The sequence below is a fragment of the Kryptolebias marmoratus genome, linkage group LG8 (assembly GCF_001649575.2).
Source record: "Kryptolebias marmoratus isolate JLee-2015 linkage group LG8, ASM164957v2, whole genome shotgun sequence".
Taxonomy (NCBI): domain Eukaryota; kingdom Metazoa; phylum Chordata; class Actinopteri; order Cyprinodontiformes; family Rivulidae; genus Kryptolebias; species Kryptolebias marmoratus.
In genome coordinates, this window is record NC_051437.1 from 5,794,131 (window position 1) to 5,813,743 (window position 19,613).

At 38.5% G+C, this 19,613-nt stretch overlaps 2 protein-coding genes across 8 annotated transcripts in view; one reads left to right on the forward strand and one right to left on the reverse strand.

The window, feature by feature from the left end:
* bcas1 (brain enriched myelin associated protein 1) overlaps nucleotides 1-1,745 on the reverse strand; it is a 26,249-nt gene extending 24,504 nt beyond the window's left edge. For 2 of the 7 annotated variants that reach the window (XM_017419223.3, XM_017419217.3), the window contains exon 1: nucleotides 1,290-1,736. In XM_017419223.3, coding sequence (XP_017274712.1) covers nucleotides 1,290-1,328 — 39 coding nt within the window. In that variant the 5' untranslated portion in view covers nucleotides 1,329-1,736. Of the gene's footprint in view, nucleotides 1-1,289 lie in introns of all 7 variants that reach the window. The other 5 variants (XM_017419215.3, XM_017419216.3, XM_017419214.3 and 2 more) reach the window with 5 other exon arrangements.
* Nucleotides 1,746-4,773: 3,028 nt separating this feature from the next.
* pfdn4 (prefoldin subunit 4) lies at nucleotides 4,774-9,847 on the forward strand. The gene is made up of 4 exons (XM_017419143.3): nucleotides 4,774-4,853; nucleotides 5,154-5,261; nucleotides 7,367-7,507; nucleotides 9,500-9,847. The coding sequence occupies exons 1-4, from the start codon at nucleotides 4,824-4,826 to the stop codon at nucleotides 9,629-9,631; spliced, it is 411 nt and encodes a 136-aa protein (XP_017274632.1). The 5' UTR covers nucleotides 4,774-4,823; the 3' UTR covers nucleotides 9,632-9,847.
* Nucleotides 9,848-19,613: the final 9,766 nt, after the last annotated feature.

A 19,613-nucleotide genomic window follows, 5' to 3' on the forward strand; every position in this document is an offset into this window, starting at 1 on the left:
ACAAGATTCTAATTTTCTGATATGATGAATTTGAGATTTTCATTTGTTGTCATTTGTAATCATCAAAATTAAACGAAATAAACATTTGAAATATATGAGTTTGTATGTAATGTATGAATATAATATACAAGTTTCACTTTTTAAACGGAATTACTGAAATCAATCTACTTTTTCATGATATTCTAATTTTATGACCAGCACCTGTACTTTTGCCTTTTAGCAGCAGGCGATTAAAAAACAACTGAGATACTTTATCTGTTTTTAAAGCGTCTAGCATGTATCCCTTATGTAGTGTACTTCTGGTGTGGAGGCATTTTAAAGTTTTCAATGCAACAAGCTCAGTTTTAAAGGATAGTTCAGCCTTTTTAAACTTGGTCTTTTTGGAAAAATTATGAACAGTCAATATCTTACATGTTGTAGACAGCTCTCTGAATGACCTCAGTTGTGAGAAATAAAGTTTAAGTCCAACAGGACTGATAAGCTAACAGCTAGTCTGACCGCAGCTAGGACTAAAGTGGATTGCTGCTGTCTTCAAACAGCGATCTGATCTTCTAAAAGAGCATAGCCGTTCATGCAGTGAACCGTTACACCACTGTCAGGTTTGTGTTACATGGCTGTTTACATGAAATTCTGGGGGTAAATGCAAGTGCAAATAGTGGAAGCAACACTGAGCTGTAACACTTGTGCTGCAGCCGGGATTAAATGTTTCTGCTGTAATATCCGTGTAACACAAAACTGCTGGTGATGTAAAGGGTTATAAAACAGTGTTTGCGTGAATTACTATGAAATGTCAAAGCTTAAATGGTAAATGGTAAATGGCCTGCACTTGTATAGCGCTTTATCAAGCTGAAGGACCCCAAAGCGCTTCACACTACAATCAGTCATCCACCCATTCATCCACACACTGATGGTGGTGAGCTACATTGTAGCCACAGCTGCCCTGGGGCAGACTGACAGAAGTGAGTCTGCCATCACGCCGGCGCCACCGAGCCTTCTGACCACCACTAGTAGGCAAGGCGGGTGAAGTGTCTTGCCCAAGGACACAACGGCTGAGACTGACAGAGCGGGGGTTTGAACCAGGAGCCCTCCGGTTACAGAATGAACCCCTACCTACTGAGCTTAGAGTTGTTTTAAAGATCTGAAGTGGGTAAGACTCCAAACTGAGGCGGGTCAAAGCATTATCTACAACAGGTAAGACATTAACCATTCAAAACTTTTCTGCAGAAGCTCACTTTAGAATGACTGAACTATGCTTTTAAGGCTCAGTGGCCCATTGTGTTTGACTTTACCTGGGTTGGTTCGTTGTTCGTCGACTGCTCGTTTCCCATAGTTTTCCCCCGGTCAGGTTTACCAGCTTTCGCTTCTGAAACAGAACAAGAAACCCCCCGCAGAGATTTTGCTCCCGTTGTGAAGCACCGATGACCAACAGGTGCCTAAACTAATGCTTCAAATTATCAGCAGAAGTGAAGAGGTTTTGTGTGTCCGTGCAAACACACTTGGGTTAAATGCCTTGCCCTGTCGCAGCCCTGCAGGTCCTCCTTGGGTAAAACCTGTCAGTCAGAGAGATGGCCGCCCTCCTCCTTCCCTGCTGTGTGACAGGCTGCTTTATGTGTGCTTTAAGATGGGTGGGACTGTCTCGAAGCAATCAGCTGGATTTGCTTTACCTGAAAGGCTCTCCGAGTTCTGATGCTCTCGATGAAAAGGACGTGATTAGCTCATCTCTCTTTGTGAAGTCTCTGAAAAGAGCCCAAAGTCTGTCATGAGGGAGGTTAAGCTGTTTTCCAGCAGAGGTGAAGGTGGAGCAGCTCTGTTCCGCTGATGAGTGTCAGGAACAGGATGTGCATGAAGGATGTAGGCCTGGCACGGGTCCCTGCTGACAAAACATAAACAACTGCTGCTGCAGCGTCTTATTTTCATCAAATGCAAATGGTTTTTGTTAGTGTTATTTTTTTTTGATTTTTAAATCTTTTTTTTTATATCTGTCGAACTGATGAAATTTTCATTGTATTGTTCTGATATCATTTAATTAAAGGATGTATGTATAGTATCTGTTTAGAATCAAAGCAGCCCTGAAATGAGATTATCTGACTTAGATTGCCTTCACGCTGACGCTGGTCTGTTAAAAACATTGAGCTGAATAAAAAACAATTCAAAGCTAAAAGGTAGAATGGAGTTTTTAGTGCCTGGTGATAAGGATTTTGCCTGTGTGTGGTCTTGCACCTGTCTGTTAGCAAAATATTTCACAAACCACTGGAAGAATTTTAATGAAATTTGGAGAAAGTGATCATTGGATGCACATGTACAACTGATTTACTTTTGGAGTCAATTGAACTCAAAATGGTGGCCATAGCCAAATGATTTCAAAAAACATAAAAATGACTATAACTCAGTTGTAAAGATATTGGCCAAAGATTTGATGTGGTAGGAGCTGAGACTGATCCCAAACACATACTCTGGTTTGAGCAAGAACCATTATTTATTTAAAAATATTTTTAAAATATTTTGCTGTAACTATTTGCAGTCATTTCTGTCTGTCTGTTAGCAAAATAAACCAAGAACCACTGGATGGATACTAGTGAAACTTTCTGAAAGTAATCACTGAATGTACATCTACAGCTGATTAACTTTGGTAGTCAGTTCAGTTCAGGATGGCCGCCACATCTAAGCCACATTAGCCATCACAAAAATGGCTATAACTCAGTCAGTTTTACAGATACTGAGCTAAATAAAATTGGTCATTTACAAACACACACTCTGAGCATTACATCTTGCAATATCACACAAGTTTATGCATACTGTTATTTAAAAGGTTTGACCAAAACGGCTCCAACCTCTTCATTAGGCAGCATAAAATGATCTTAGTCTAAATCTCTGGCAAGGAAGATGTCAGGCGACATGCATTCTGTCAAAGAAGGCTAGCCTTTAATGACCTCTGCCAAGGACGTTGTGTTTTTGGCAGGGTTGGTTTGTCCGTCTGTTAGCAGGAACACTTAAAAACAAATAAACTGATTTGAGGACATTTTCAGGAACTGTGGGGTTGTCACAAAAAATAAAAACTAAGTGATTCAATTTTGGTGGCCTACAATTTCTGAGTGATCCCATGGCCACGGTGGTGGTGAAGAATCTGGATGTGCCAATAAAACATGATAACATTTGCTGGAAAAAAGCAAAAAAAAAAAAAAGTATGCATCACTTCATTAAATTCTTACAACAAAACTTGGAATCCACGAAGACAGTGTGCCTTTTGTAGCGCCTGAGGTGGGCGTTGGATTCCCCGTCTTTGAGCGTGCGCTCCATGCGGAGCCTGCAGCTGAGGGACTCTTCTGGATCGTACCAACGCACAGCAGCCCACTGCTTCCATCAGAGGCACAGTCAAAACAAACAGCTCTTTGAGTTTAAGGCAGAAAATATGAAATATTGGCAGCAGTTCGGGTCGGGTTCAGAACTATGTGAATTCTCCCCGGTGCTGCCTGGATGCAGAGAGTCGGGATCAGATTATTGTGGCGCTTCAGTAAAACTCGGATCCGCGGTGTTCTGCCTTACAGATGTGCTGAGTAAATATTTGATCCTGGGTGCAGTACTGTTTGCTGTCTAAATATGCACACAGCAGTAGTTCCGGTTGATTTTGTTTTCACTTCGTCAAGTTTGATAATTCTGTTATGATAGTTAATATTATTAGTCAGCTGATAAATTACTTTAATCAAAAACCACAAAGCTTTACGTACTAAGCATAGAATTTGGGTTTTAGTTACTGTGCATTAAAAGTTGCATAATGGTGTCTGTTTTATTGCTGGATACTGCCCTGCAAAGGTTTTCATGCAACTTTGATTTTACTTTTTAAATATTTAGCTCCCAAGGAGCTGGACTTTCTTGTATTTTTATTGCCCAGGCCGAAAGCTAAATGTGGAGGGTTATGTTTTACCCCCCGTCTTTCTTTTTTGTGTGTGTGTGATTGTCTTTTAGCAAAACATCTCATAAACCACTAGACAGATTATAATGAAATTTTCACAAAATAATAGTTGGCTATACATCTACAACTGATTAACGTTTGGAGTCAACCCAATTCAAGATGGCTGCCACAGCCAACTGTCCTTAGAAAACACAATAAAGGCTATAACTCAATCAATTCTACAGATATTCAACTAAAACTTGGTGCCACTGTAGCTGGGATGGATCCCCAACACTAATGCAGAGTGCAAAGAAATAGAACGAGAACTTTGTTAAAGAGTTTGCCAATAACTATTTGGAGTCAACTCTTGTCTGTTAGCAGAATATCTCATAAACCACAAGATAGATTTTAATGAAATTATTTGAAAAGATTCATTGAATATACATCCATAACTAATTAACTTTTTGAGTCAACCCAATTGAAGATGGCTGCTACAGTCAACTGACCTTAGAAAACACAAAAATGGCTCTAACTCAGTCACTTTTACAGATATTATGTTAAGATTTGTTGGGGTTGTAGCTGAGAGTCATTCACAACATACACTCTGAGGGCTACTTATTGCAGTCCCCCAGAAAAATAGATCCATATTGACCCAATCAAGTGATTAATTAGTAGGCAATATTTATTTATTTGCACCACAGAACCATAAATAAATAGGAACTGAAACTGACATTTTAAATAATGATACGTGTTTAATTATCAGATATTTTGTTCATGTATTTGTTTCCAGCTATTATTAGTTAGTGACACATTTATATCCAAAATTAATCTAATTATTAGGATGTGGCCCTTTTGGTCTTGTTGTAATTACTCCGTCCCGCCAGGTGGCGGTGTGGAGCACCGCCGATATCTGACAACAGCCGAAGAAGGCAAGATGACAGCAGCCACCATGAAGGGACCTGTGGTAAGTCCAACATTTGAAAACTCATTTTGTCTTCGTCTGAAGGCCTTCTGTGCTTCTTTAGTCCGATACGCGAAGAAAAGCAGCAGCGTGAAACAATAAAGTCTCTGTCAGGCAAGTAGCTTTTTAAATGTATCTCACTCCGTGGAGCTCATGAGCAGAGCTAAGTGTTGGGCGGCTAACGCAGCGGCGGAGAGCTCCCAGATATGATACTGTTGAAGTAACGGTGCGGGAGTGAACAGGACACACCCCTGGGGTCTCGTTTTGTTGCAGCGAGGGCTAATAATGTTGTCTCGTTTCCAGGCGGTCGAAGATGTGGTCGTCACATTTGAAGACCAGCAGAAGATCAATAAGTTCGCCCGGAACACGAGTCGGATGACGGAGCTGAAAAACGAAATCGAGTCGAAGAGAGTGAGTAGTATTAAAGTCAGTGAAGTTACAGCCAGGGTTCCTCGGACAAGCTGAAACACTGACTCATTACTGCAGGGCAGAGTTATGCTGTTTTGTTTTAGCTTGGGTTTTTAGTTCACTGTTTGTTCGGCAACACTTACTGTCACACTGACTGAAGTGGAAACTGAGTAGCTTTCCTGCATCCATGTGGTTATTTAACTTGAAACTCAGTTTTGAGTTAATAATCCAAAACCCTAACGTCCACGGTAATGTTTCTTATGTGCTTAATGACTGTACGTAAACCAAATAATTCAGTAAAAGCCTAGTATTCACTGAAGGAATATCCCCCGCCATCTTTCATGTCAGAGTTTTACATTAAGATCATTTTTAGAAGGAGAAACAACAGAATTATAGCTGTTTTGGTTAAACCTTGAGGAAAAAAAGTTGTGTGATCAGAGTTTGTTAGGAGTGACTCTCAGCTACTGTCACATCATATTTTTGAATTTCCCTCTGGGTTCAATAAAATATACATCTGTGTATCAGTTTTTAGCTCAAAATCTGTCAAATGGATTACGTTACAATCATTTCTGGGTTGGCTAAATGGAATTAGCTGTGGTGGCCATCTTGAATTGTTTTTGCTCCTAAAGTTATAATATCATTTAGTGGTGTATGAGCTGTTTTGTGTACAGACATATGAACACACACATACACACACACCGACTGGGCAAAAACACTATTGCCCGCCTTTTGCCTTTCAACAACAGGTGCTTAATAAATCACAGTGACCTCCACAAATGGATGCATTCATGAAGTAAAATTGTAAGATGCTGTAGGTTATAATAGTATAAGATTTGCTCACGGTGCAAACATAGTAACCAATATTCTGTTATTGTAGCCACAAAGCATTTTCTCATTTTGTTTGCTGATGTGTTTAGAGCCAGTAGTTTGGGTGATTGCACTGCACCATGGGTCAGAATATTCTGACAGTGGTTCCCAAAGGTGGAGTCTGGACCTCACTGTGGGTTTGTGAATTGAAACATAAAGTTTGGGGTCCTGAGATGATTTTCAGAGTATAAAGGAGAGAGTGTGGTTAGTGTATCTATAAATGAATAAAAAAAAAGAAATAGTCTAATGACATTTATCATCCGGCTCTTATTTAGTTGACCCACTATCTGGGTTTAAGAACCAAACATAGTCAGGGTCGCAGGTCTCTGCTACTGTTAGATTGTTGGTCGGAAGCTGTAAAGTTTGGAAACCGCAGGTCAAGAAAGGTGGTTTCTAAAGTTTCACTTTTGGACTTCAAAGTAGGAGTTTCAGACAATTATGACCCCAAGTATAGCATTGCTGACACACACAAATATTACTGATTAGCCAAGTAAACAAGAGTAAAGTGAAACGGCCATTTTACTTTTTCTTCATTTGTATCTTCTTTCTGTATCTGTTGTGACAGTAATGGCAAAGATGATCAATTAGCAATCATTTTTTCATCTAATTTGATTTCTAGGGATCATCTCAAGACGCTCTACTTGGATTTTCAGTTGAGTTCAGTTGACTTTATTTAAATGGGATAAGACAACAAAAGTCATCTCAGGGCACTATAAAAAAACAACCAGAAACCTAAGTCCCATTCAGATCGAGGTTCAAATCCAATTACAGTTGATTCATTCCTCTTGTAATCCAATAGATTCACATACGATTTAGGCAGAATAGTCTAGAAATGTGACTTTAGGTCAGAGAAGTTAAAGAAATTTTACACTAATGTACGCTACAGGTACATTAGTAAAAATTATATATTTACAGGAGCCAAACGATAGAGTTGAACCTTCACTTTGTCACAGTCTCCCATCCTGAGCAGCATGTTGGTGACAGCAGAAAGGAATGACTCCAATTTAACAGGAAGAAACCTCCAGCAGAACCAGAACCAGGCTGAGGACGCCGCGGCCAGCTGGGGTTCCAGTTAACAGCATCATTTCAACATTTTTACCTCAGCTGGGAACCTTTGCCTCCAAAAGGGTCAAAGTTGAATCAACTCACTGATATGACAGTGAAATCAAGTTTGTTTAGACGTCTTACAGGTATGAGTCAGAATGTGGCCTGAAAGGCTGTCTGCCAATGTCTCCACACAGAAAACTCTGCAGAACCTACAGGACGCCAGCGATGACCTCATGATGTTGGACGATGACTCCCTGTTGATCCCTTATCAGATCGGGGGCGTCTTTGTCAGCCACTCCCAGGAAGAAACGCAAGAGATGCTAGAAGCTGCAAAAGTAAGAGGCTTTCAGTAATGCTTCACTTCTTCTCATCCTTCACTCGCAAATGCCAGTGAAGGACCCATATTGAATTAAAGCACTTGAAGGTACTATTCAAAATACCACAATAATATAGTGAAACTTCATGTATATTTCGGTTTGTCTTAGAGCTGAGTGGTAAAACCATTATAATATATATCGATATATATATATCGGTATCCAAAAATAACAGATTGATTACTGGCTTTAAAAGCGCTGCTGCAAATTTCGTCCCTGCTGTGCAGCATTGAAATTATGTTGTTACTAGGAATGTTTTTTTTTTCCCTGAAAACTGTTCTGTTTCCAGTTCTGCTGCTTAGTAGTACCATTTCTTTGTAGCAACACCTTTCACTGAACACACCGTTGCAAATTAGGAGAAATTACAGTGATGCAAAGTCTCCTGTGTGATTAAAAGCGGTGCTGTTTCATGGAATAATTAGGGCCTGTTTGAGAAGTTGTGACATTATTAATAGGTGCTTTTGAGATTTATTTCGGCAAGTAATGACAAGTTGACATTTTTAATAGGCGCTTAAAAACACAAACCCCTAAATGGTCTTAAAGAGAGACTAAATGGCTCTCGTGTTACTGTCAGCAGCCCGGGTCTTTGTCACACGGTTTGTTCAGGTGGTGGTCGGTTGCCCTTGATGCAGGCAGGTCCAGACTTTTCTTGCTGTAGCCTGTTCTGGACACTTCGCTTATCGCTTGACATTGTTGCCTTTTGTGTCACGTTTCTCGACATTCAAAATCAGCATGACACAAAAAGTACACAGTGGAAAATTGTGAAATTTTTTGTTGACAGCAGACAAAGGACGACAAGGCTCCCCTTCTTGATATTTAAAAAAAAAAAAAGCTTGCGTAGAGTTGCTTCCTGACTTCAGTGCGGAGTTCTCTTTAAATGAGATAAATATAAACTGGAATGTCAAAAAGACTCCAAGGCACTCTCTTCTGAAATCAGTTAAAATACCTTTATTTTCATGGCATATATCAAGCTGACTCTTGAATATATTAAGGCCAGAATCGGCCCATCCTCAGAGATAGTCATTGAAATTTACATACATCCCTAGAGATACAACAGATAGAAACTGTTCTCCGTGCAAACAGTTTTCATCCTAAGTGCTTTAAACCTTTTGGCTAGTGTTATAATCTCTGATCAGGAGCTAAAGAAATTACATTACCATTCAGGAAAGATGGTATAAAAACAGTTAAGGCAGCAGACAAGATTAGACAGATTATCAACAAAAACTGGGTTATTATTCAAAGTAATGGAACACTCTGTCAGAGCTTTTCTGAACCCTGATTAAATAGTTTTAGAAGATACCCAGCCTTCCAGTATAAACTTGTACACAGTCATCTTCAACTAAATACCCAGCAAGCATGGCTGTGTGTGCAGGGATGAAGTAAGCACTGCCCTAATGTAGTCCAAACAAAACCATTTATGAATGTATTTTCTAGGAAAAAGTTTACCATTATTCGTTTTATAAACTGTCAAACTTTATTTTTAATCAATGCACTGGAATGTCCAAGTTGAAACGTGCATCTGTTCTGGTGATGTTTTTTTATCACATACCCAGACGGTTTTTGGTCACTATAACAGTGATCCATCTTCATTCCAAACCTTTGGAAAGAAATCGTAACCAAAGGGAAGCTGATTGGATTTCTAAATTACGAGCAACAAAATCTCCAGACTTAAAATAGGACTTACATATTGCTTTTTAATGACCTTTTGTAACAGGTTTTTAAAAAGATAAATTTTTCTGAAACTTGTATTCTTGTTTGTTTTGGTTTTCTCTTCTCTTGTAACTGGTCTGAAGCAGTGGTCGGTTATTACAATACCGTTCAGATAGTGGTTGTTTGGAGTTTTTTTTTGTGTGGAACAAACTTACACAAGTGTAACTTAATAGCTTTAAAGAAATGTCGTATCTGTTGTGGCCTGTGTCTTATAGTTAACCAAAATGTTTCTTTTGTTCACAGGAGGCACTGGAGCAGGAGGTCAAAGGCTTTGAGGAACGAGTGTCAGCCATACAGCAAGTGTTGAATGATCTGAAGGTCCAGCTCTACGCTAAGTTTGGTAACAACATTAACCTGGAGGCAGATGAAAGCTAAGCAGCCAGTTCAAGTTTGGAATCTGCCTTAAACAAGGACTTCTGCCTGCAGCTCTGGGTTTCAGATCGAAGTTAATGCCAACAAAACATGAACAAGAATGTTTTTTTTTTGTCTTTTTTTGTAGCTTCAGGCTTTTGTTTACACTGATGTATTTATCTAATTTACAAGGACAGTAACTGTAAAGTTTTGGTGATTAAACTGTTCCACAAAATTTTATATATACGCTTGTACTCGTTATTGTTTTGTTACAATTTGTTGAGCTGAACTAAATGGGTGGGACAATATTATGGTGTTTTGCCGATTCAATATTTTATATTTCCAATGAAAAATAGGTAAAAAATAGTTTAAAATCTTTAACTATGCTCAATTTACTGTATGTATAAATGTATAAAAAATGTGCCTAAAGTGCACACAATATAACAGATTTAAAGAAGTAACACAGACTTATGAAAGTTATGCTTCACTGCTATATAGGTAGGACAAAATAAGCAACATTTTTCCCTATCACACATTTGTAGCCACATTTATATAAAAATAAAGAGATGTTTTGGTTAGTGAATTTCGAATCAGAAACTCACAGATTAAGGTATTGTGTGAAGTTTCTGGGAAACCTCTGTGCATTGCCTAGAATAAAGTTTTGCAAGCCGTGGCAGTGAAGACTTCATCAGATCTGCAAGCAACAAAGGGTGCAAAACATTCAGGAAGTTGGATAATAGTTATCGAAATCATTCTTTGTATGCAGTTGTGAGCCAGAGGAAGAGTTAAGACCGTGTGGTGTACGTGGTGATGATCTCAGCAAGACATGCATGGAATCATCGCTTCTTCAACCACCGAGCCATTTGACCAGGTTCATCATTTGTTTCAGATATGAATACAAGCTTCTAAGCTTGGACTAATTTTTTTTAATAGTCAATTTAAATATTGGTACTTGAAGAGCTTAGTCATTTCTGAGGTAGTACTCGTAAAAATTTTAGAGCTTTCCTAGAGAAATATATATGCCATGAAAATCAAACAAAGGGTTAAGCAGGTATTATCTTTGTTATACAAAAAGGTTCAAGCTAACAAAGGTAGATATTTAGGATTAATAAGAAAAAACAGACCACTAGAGTTCATCACAATAGGAAATATAAACTCATAGGCCGCTTTATTACCTGTTCAATTGCTAGTTAACACAAATAGCTAATCAGCCAATCACACAGCAGCAAGTCGATGATTTAGGCATGTAGTCGTGGTGAAGACGACTTGCTGAAGTTCAAACAGAGCATCAGAATGAGGAAGAAAGTGGATTTAAGTTACTTTGAATGTGGCGTGGTGCCAGACAGGCTGGGCTGAGTATTTCAGAAACTGCTGATCTGATGGGAATTTTACACAAATTTCTGCCCACTAATATTTTTGCTCAGGAGCCGCTACTGCAGCACACATGTTCATGTAGTCACACACAGATGTTTGGTTAGGAAAATCACTGCAAACTGTCATGCAAAATTAGAGACTTAATACTGGCTAATGTGTTCTTTCACACCCATATGTTGTTTTTGAGAAAGACTTGTTTTATAAGCCTGAAAAAACAATTTATAAAACTGGCACTTGTGTAGCTAGCTATTAGTCTAGCCTGGACAAAGACTGTCGACTCTTATTGCATACTCCGTGCTTTATGACTGATGTCCTGACTGATAAAGTACTAACTAGTAATAACTATTAGACAAAACATCACTCTAAAGTTGACAGGACTGTTCCTTTAATCTGGGGAGGGAGGACATTTGTTCTTTATACACAAATGTACCAACGCTTTGTTTTTTCTTTTTACTTTTCTGTCATTTTATAGTGGATGCCTGCATAAACAAAAAAGCTTGCAGGTTCTTTATTGACTCATTAAATGGATCCAATTTTATTGGGTAAAGGACCTAATAGACAAATGCATCTAGATTGAATCCATAAACCGCATCCGTTCACAACTGCTCTATCAGTGCAGTCATGTTGTGCACGTACATGTCTGTGAATCAATACAAATTGGTTCATCTTCACATCCTTACCAGGGAGAGTAGAAACCATCAAGAGGAAAATTTTACCTCTTCTGTTTTCTCTCTAATACTGTACCAATTTCTACAGTCAAATCTTTAGAGTTATTTCCTAATTTATATGGCAAAACAAAAAGCTGAGGGGAAGACCCAAAGTCTGCTCTCAAAAAGGAAAAAAGAAGAGGCCTAGCTTTAACTAAGTAAGTTACTAAGCCTTTAATATGAGCTATGCATTTTATAAGCTATACATATAATAAGGAAGCTGTGTGTAGCAGATCTGCTTCCTGGATGTAACCTGACCTTCATATAACAGTGAAAAGGTACGTCAGCCATGATAGCCCCACGACGTCCCTTCAACACTGCAGGGTGAATCTTGTGCAGGATCGTGGGGGTACGCAAACCTCTCTACCACATTAAGGTAGCAATTCTGTGGAGGGGTTTAATAATTAACTTTAATAATTCAATAATACTCACTCACTGACACACCCAGGGCCAAATCACCAACTAATCTAACGTGTGTTTTTGGGCTGTGGGGGGAAACTGGAGTACCCAGAGAAAACCCACACATGCTAGTTTCTTTTTTTAAAATTCTTCATAACATGCATGTTTTTGGACTGCGAAGGGAAACTGGGTTGTGTCTTTCTTTTTCACAAAATGCATGTTTTTGGACTGCGAAGGGAAACTGGAGACCCTGGAGAAAATCCACACAGAAAGACCCGGGCCAAGATTTGAAGAAGCGGGTATAATGCTGTGTTAGTGGTAGATTATCTTTCTTACAGAGTTCAGCAAAAATAAAGAAATTAACTAATAAAAATCCGTATACCACATTTGAAATGACTGAGATTTACTAAAGGTGCTATAGAGTTAATTAATGCAAAAGTTAAAATGGTAAATGGCCTGCACTTGTGCAGCGCTTTATCTAGTCCAAGGACCCCAAAGCGCTTCACCCTCCAATCATTCACCCATTCATGGTGGTGAGCTACATTGTAGCCACAGCTGCCCTGGGGCAGACTGACAGAAGTGAGACGCCACTTAACCCTCTGACCACCACCTGTAGAAAAGGCAGGTGAAGTGTCTTACCCAAGGACACAACGGCTGAGACTGACAGAGCGGGGGTAGGAACCAGCAACCGGTTACACGTCGAACCCGTACCTCCTGAGCCACTCAAGTGTCACTTTCCCACACTAGTATAATAATATAATGAAAATATATGAAATAGATACGAAAGCATATGAAAGGAACAACAAAACCAGATTGATAATCGACATTTACATTCATCTACATTATTCTCTTCTGGGTCAATCAATCAATGTTTACTGCCCCCTTCAGATTTTCTTAAAACCTCATTGCGATCATCGTATTCTGAAACAGATGAGGTTTCAGGGTTTTCTTGTCTCGGTGTGATATCAGTCAGGCCACAAGAAGCATCTGAGTGAACTAAGGTATCTGCTTTTTTCCATAAATGTCTCTGTATTCCTGTTGTGTCTTCAGGATATATATTTCAGACTTAGCCTTTTCTTCTCCTGCTAATATTTCTCCGTTAACATTTTGTGGGTGTGATTCCAGCCTGGGATGAAGATGCTTTTAGTTGAACTAAACTATTCACCTCTTCTGAAACAGTCCCTGTGGATCTGTTTGACTGGGTTTTCTTTAGATATGTCTGTGTATTCAGCTCTTTCTGGACTGCCTTTTGTTTTAGCCTTTGCTTTCTCTTCCTTTACTGGCACCAGCATTTCTGTTTCTTCATAGCAAAAACTTTGTCAGCTGTGGTCCTGCTTCATCTTCATTCCCTCATTCACTGAACACACTATTAATAAGGAGCCCACCTGTATCATGAAAATGACAGTCATGCACAGATGCAAAATCTACTGTGTGCTTGAATAAATGCAGGGGCTGTCTCGTGCGGTAATTATTTGTCCCAATAGTTGTGACATTTTTCAACAGGCGCTTAAAACTGATGCTTCAAAGTCTGAAAACAGCCCCTGTCTCTTGTCAGTCGTCAATTTTATCGACAACAGTGTGATGCAACTAGCATTCTTTCTGCATGTGGTCTGGTGTGTTTGCATCAAGAGGAGGCTGGCTGATGTAATGTTTGCGTGTGAATGAGAATAAGTAGGGAGCGGAGCTGAATTAAAGTACTTCACCTAGCTTCATGTCTGTTAGTCGCAATACTCGAAATAGCAGATAAACTCAAATGTATCTGGGTTGCCAGATAAAGGTGGCTAGTTGTTAATATATCTGGGCAAACCATAAATATTTGGGGTGTAATGGTACATGTAGTCATACCGAATTGTCATGGTATGAATGATTGGGACAAGTATATTAAGGTACATGTTGAATACATTAGTCACGGTTGGTCACTTCTCCTCTCTGGAAGTGAGCACACATTTTCTGTAACTACAATTTGCTAACAGCCAGGACAGAAAAGAATCAGAGGAAGATACTATTTAAAACATGCTACTTAAATAAGCATGAATGGCTGATTTACGAAACCACACAGGCACCTAAAAAGCTGTGTGGAAAAGTTTCTGTGTCCTGATCCACCACAACAATGGGAAACAAGCGAGCGCTTATATCAGAAAATGAACACTGAAACAGCACGCCATTTGTATATTTATTTGACGTGTCATTTTCCCACACTAGCACTCAAATAGCTGAGGTGTGAGTGTTTAACATTTGATTTTATTTGAGCGTTTGTAATTGGGTAAAAGCCATTCAACTCAAAATTCTACATCATGCCCAGATATTTCCCCATCTACATCACCGATTTCATCCAGACCTTTCTCCTCTTTGCCCCAAGTGTAAAACAGGTGGTGAGTAACCTAACTCACTGTCTTTGGTCCTGTAGGAAAATACAACAGTTCTGGTTTAGTATAAAAGAAGAATTGGACAAGATTTTTTCCATCAGTACCGAATGTAATCCACCATATATGCTACTGGTAGAGAAACGAATAACAGCCTTAAGAAGAACTGTAAAAAACAACTTTACAGGATGCTTACATTCTGCGCCAGGAAATGTGTTCTTTTGAACTGGATAACAGACAAGGTCCCATCTAAAACACAATGGCAACGGACTGTCCTCGAATACATGTCATTGGACTTTCTAACAAGTAAATTACACAATCAGGAAAACATGTTTCATAATATTTGTGACCCATTTATGTTGTATATTGGTTTGGATATTTCAGTTATTTTTTTGTGGTACCTTATATAATGAAAGAATGTCTCTTCTATCATACATGTGAAAGTACATACATTTTTTATTTTATTTTATTTTTTGAGTTGGGGTAATTTGATGTTGATGTTAATGTTGATGCTGATGTTGTTGTAGTTGCTGTTATATTTTGCCTTATTTTTTTGTTTGTATTATAACACAGAAATAACCAATAAACATATGTTAAAAAAACCCATTTGATTTAGATTTTATTTATTTGGTTTGTATTGCTTTATGTTTTACATCAGGTCTAGGTCAAACCAACAGTGTAGCCAGATATGAGTTTATAGGTGAGCTTGGCTGAAAGTGGTTGGACCACCAAATGTAACCAAACAGTGGCAGAAATTTGTCACTGTTAAAAGAAAAAAATTACAAGTTTTGTTTCAAAACTATTGAGCCCTGCAAGGGACATTGGAGGCAAAGATTTAAGTTATTTTTTTTGCAAAATCCTGACTTTCTTTGTAAGAGCCCGCAAACGGTTTTGAAGTACAGTACTCCCCAACAGAATTTGTGCCCCCCGTGTCGGGAGCACACACAAAACAAAAAAAGTGGAATCAGATGACTGAGTCATCAGTCTTCAGTTCTAGCTATATTCTTCAGCTGGTAGTGACATAAACCAGGTATTTTTGTCCATGGAGCAAAGCTGAAACCAGACACGGAGACAAGGAATACGGTAAGTGATTTATTTACAGTGATGGTATTCCGGAGCAGTCTGGAAGGCAAGAAGGAGTAGGGTGAGTCTTGGGTACAGGTCTTGGTCTAGCGTTGAAACAGATGAGTTTGTGAATAATGTTTTCCTTTTCTTACAGGTTTAGGAGGCGTTCATGGCGTTGAGGAGAGGACAAAGGTTCCAATGATGATCCGGAAGGTAAGAAGTCTAGCGGTCCGGCAAGGTAAGTAATCTAGTCGTGGTTCAGGTAAGTTCCAGTCGATCAGTGATCGTCAAGGTGAGGCAGTAACCTGAGTCGAAGAGCAAACAGCAAACAAATTAACAAAGTCACTTGCTTAGGGTTAGAACCTTTGGCTGAGACTCTAACCATTAAGGTTTGATGCTCCAGTGATGATCTGGAACCAGCCGGAGGCTTAAAGGCTGGATCTGCTCATCAAGGTAACCGGGTGCAGTTGGGGAAGGAAAAGTTTATCAGGTTATGGTTTCAGTAGCGTCTAGCTGTCTGTCTGTGCACAAGGTTACTGAAAAAGGTATGAACAGATTTTCATGAATTTTTCAGGAATAGTCCAACATGGTACAAGGAACAAGTCATTAAATTTTGGTGGTGATCTGTAACACAATTCACATTCAATCCGGAGTCACTGACTTAATGAAGATCCCTAATTTAAGTAGTAATCTAAATCTAAGAGACAGTTTGCTCTAGTTGTCTTTAATGTTGCTGTTCAGACTCAGCTCAGAGTCCATGATCACACCAAGGTTTCAGGCTTTTGTCAGAGCTTTTTAGCATCACAAGAGAACGGCTGCCTCAGTTTCCTGTTCTTAGCTGGCAGAAGTGGCACCCTGCTGCTGTAAGCCAATCTGCTTCAAAGTTGGCTGTGTTGAGATAGTATTCTGCAGACCTTGATTTTAACAAGTGGATATTTGAACTACTGTTGCTTTTCTGTCATTTCAAACCAGCCTGCCTATTCTCCTCTGACATCAACCAGGTATTTTTGTCCACACTACAGCCACTCACTAGATATTTACTCTTTTGGGACAATTCTTTTTGAATCCTGGAAATGTTGGTGAGTGAAAATCCTAGTAGCTCAGCAGTTTCAGAAATACTAAAATTTGCCACATTCAAAGTCACTTAAATCCCCTTTTTTTCCTTTTATAATGGTTGGTTTGAACTTCAATAAATCATATTTACCACATCTAGATGCCCAGATGCATTGATTTGCTGCCATGTGATTAATTGATTAGTTATTTGTGTTAACAAGCATTGAACAAGTCTACCTAATAAGGTTTCTGACATTTTTTGGAAAACATGGCAAAACAGATATTGGTCTGTTATTATAAAAAAAAACACGGATCATCATTTTTAAACAGATAACAACTTTAGCTATTTTTTAATCCTCTGGGACAAGACCTGTACTTCAAGACAAAGAAAAAATATGGGCTGACGGCTGCAGTATTGACAGTTTCACCTGTTTAGCAAGGAAAGCAGAAATATGATCATGGCCAGCTGAAGTTTTTAAATAATCGGCTATGTCACTTATTTCTTGAATATAGGAAATTCAAAAGAAGAAATCCTAGGAAAATTCTTTGTGATAAAGTCGAATGGATTTTTATGACAAATAGATAATTATTAGCCAAATCTTGACCAATATTTTCCATATGTTTAAACAATAATGAATATTTGTGCACATATAAAAACAAGTTTAGACACAAACACACATGTTGTAGTTTTAAAGAATATATTTTATTTAAGGTATTAATGGCTATAGATATTCTTAAAGTTACAAAAATAATGAATCGAGGTTTGGACTTTGCTCTCTGTGAAGCCTATTGCATTATTTAAATTCTCCATACATTATGCTGGATGGTTGGTGGCCCTCACAAAAATCAACAATGCACAAACTTCATTAAAGCCCACCCTTGAGTGTGGCCTGCACGAGCTAATAAAATATCGGAAGGAAGAAAGTGAGAGCTTGAAATTATAGCAGACACCACTGGAGGATCAAGATCTCAATTAACAGTCTGTCCTCTCGGTAGGTTTCCCTGCTGCTATGATTAAGAGGAACTCCACCCACGCAGGCTTGTTAAAATCTCCGGCTCAGAGGAACACGCATGGAAATGACTGGACTTATTTCCCCAATGGCCTTGTTTACTCTGTCCCTTCTCACACTCTCTTTATCTGTTTATTTCTGTCCTTTCACTTCCCTGTTTACACTCTAATGACACTCTTGCGCTGGTATTTTTCAGCTCTGCAGCTAAACTAAATGTTAAAAGCGCTTTGACAGCTTTTGAATGACTCTGTAGTCTGCCAGAATCTTAGAAATTACAATTTCATTAAAATAATAAAACTATAAATGGTAATAATTAGACAAAAATATTCTGTAATTATGCTGGAGGGACTATTATGAACAAATATTAATGTAAAAAGTCTGTTTTTTTGTTTAGTTTTTTTTTTTAAGAAAAAGGTAAAGCCTAAATTCCTGATTATTTTTATTTTAAAGCTTTCAGTGACAGCAGAATCACACCAGTGGGTGTCTCTGTTTCTCCAGTAATTTCACAGTGAATCAAACACCTTTAACTTTAAGAGGAGCTCTTACTTGCAAATATTTGGAAAAAGTGTCACGTCATGTTTCCTGCTGATGGATTCCGAATAAGACGAGAGGAAATCTCTGGAAATTTTCAAGAAAATCACTTTGAGAACAAAGTTGAGGCAAATGTGTTACGCTTCGCGTTCAGAATGTGAGATGCAACAGAGTTTTATCACAACCGTCACTCAGGGAACAATCAGTAGCCTGGTACCTGGTATCTCTTGCCCCCCCCCACCATTATTTTTCTTCACTAGTGCAACAGTAAAAAATTGTTTGCTCACTGTCTCTGTGTGTTAGGCTAAATGTCAGGAGTCGGCCCAGACGGTCTGAAAAATCTGAAGCAGCCCCAGTCGTTCTTCATCACTTCGTGCTGTTCTGTCTCAGCCGGCCCACTTTCATTACAAACCATCCAGCATCTCTCAAAAGCACAATGCAGCACCTGTCAAACAGCATGCTGCGCCCATCATGGCTGATAATGCTTGTATTAGCAAAATTTAAAAGCCTGCAGCAAAGCGCGGCACACAGGTTTATCTTTTAGCTTCACTTTTCTCTTCTACATGTCAACAACTATTTTTCTGTGTTATGTCTTTATTCAAAAAGCGAAAGGGTGAAATCAAGCTGGATCACATTTGAACAGTTTGTACATTAATGTTTTATGTTCCGTCCAACTTAATACTTAACCAACACGACCTTATAAAAAGAATATGGAATGGCTGCTTTGAAGTTTAACACTCACTCAATCATTTGTGGGGAAAATCCAGACATGCACAGGGAGAATCTGCTCACTCTATGTGAAAGAGCCCCAGCCAAGAGTCAAACCTGATGCCTTCTTGCTGTGAGGTGACAGCACTTATCACTACACCACCGAGCAGCATAGTGTAATTTATCAAATAAAGCTAATGAAAACAAAAAAAAGTACAATAACAATGTAATCCTCACATGTTCATTCTAAAACTGTTCCATTTTTTGTAGATAGTGTTGTTTTTTTTATTATTTTTTTAATTTTTTGCAGACAGGATAATCTCTGTCTGTCTTTACTTCTGAGAGATTTAGCATCAAAAAAATGCTCTTTTTAAAATCAGTCCTCTTACTGACCTGTTGCCAAGTGTAAAATTCTCCTTCAGCTGTTTCTTTTTCTTACCACTTACTTTTACAGCCTTTTGTTGCCTCTGTTCCAACTTTTTTGAGATGTGTTGCGATAAAATTCAAATCAAATCAAAAATTGGTACAATTTCCTTCTATAGACTATTAATGTTTACTATGGTCTATTGACAATAAAATATGAATTCTATCTATCTATCTATCTACCTATCTATCTATCTATCTATCTATCTATCTATCTATCTATCTATCTATCTATCTATCTATCTATCTATCTATCTATCTATCTATCTATCTATCTATCTATCTATCTATCTATCTATCTATCTATCTATCTATCTATCTATCTATCTAACTGTCTATCTATCTGTCTGTCTGTCTGTCTGTCTGTCTGTCT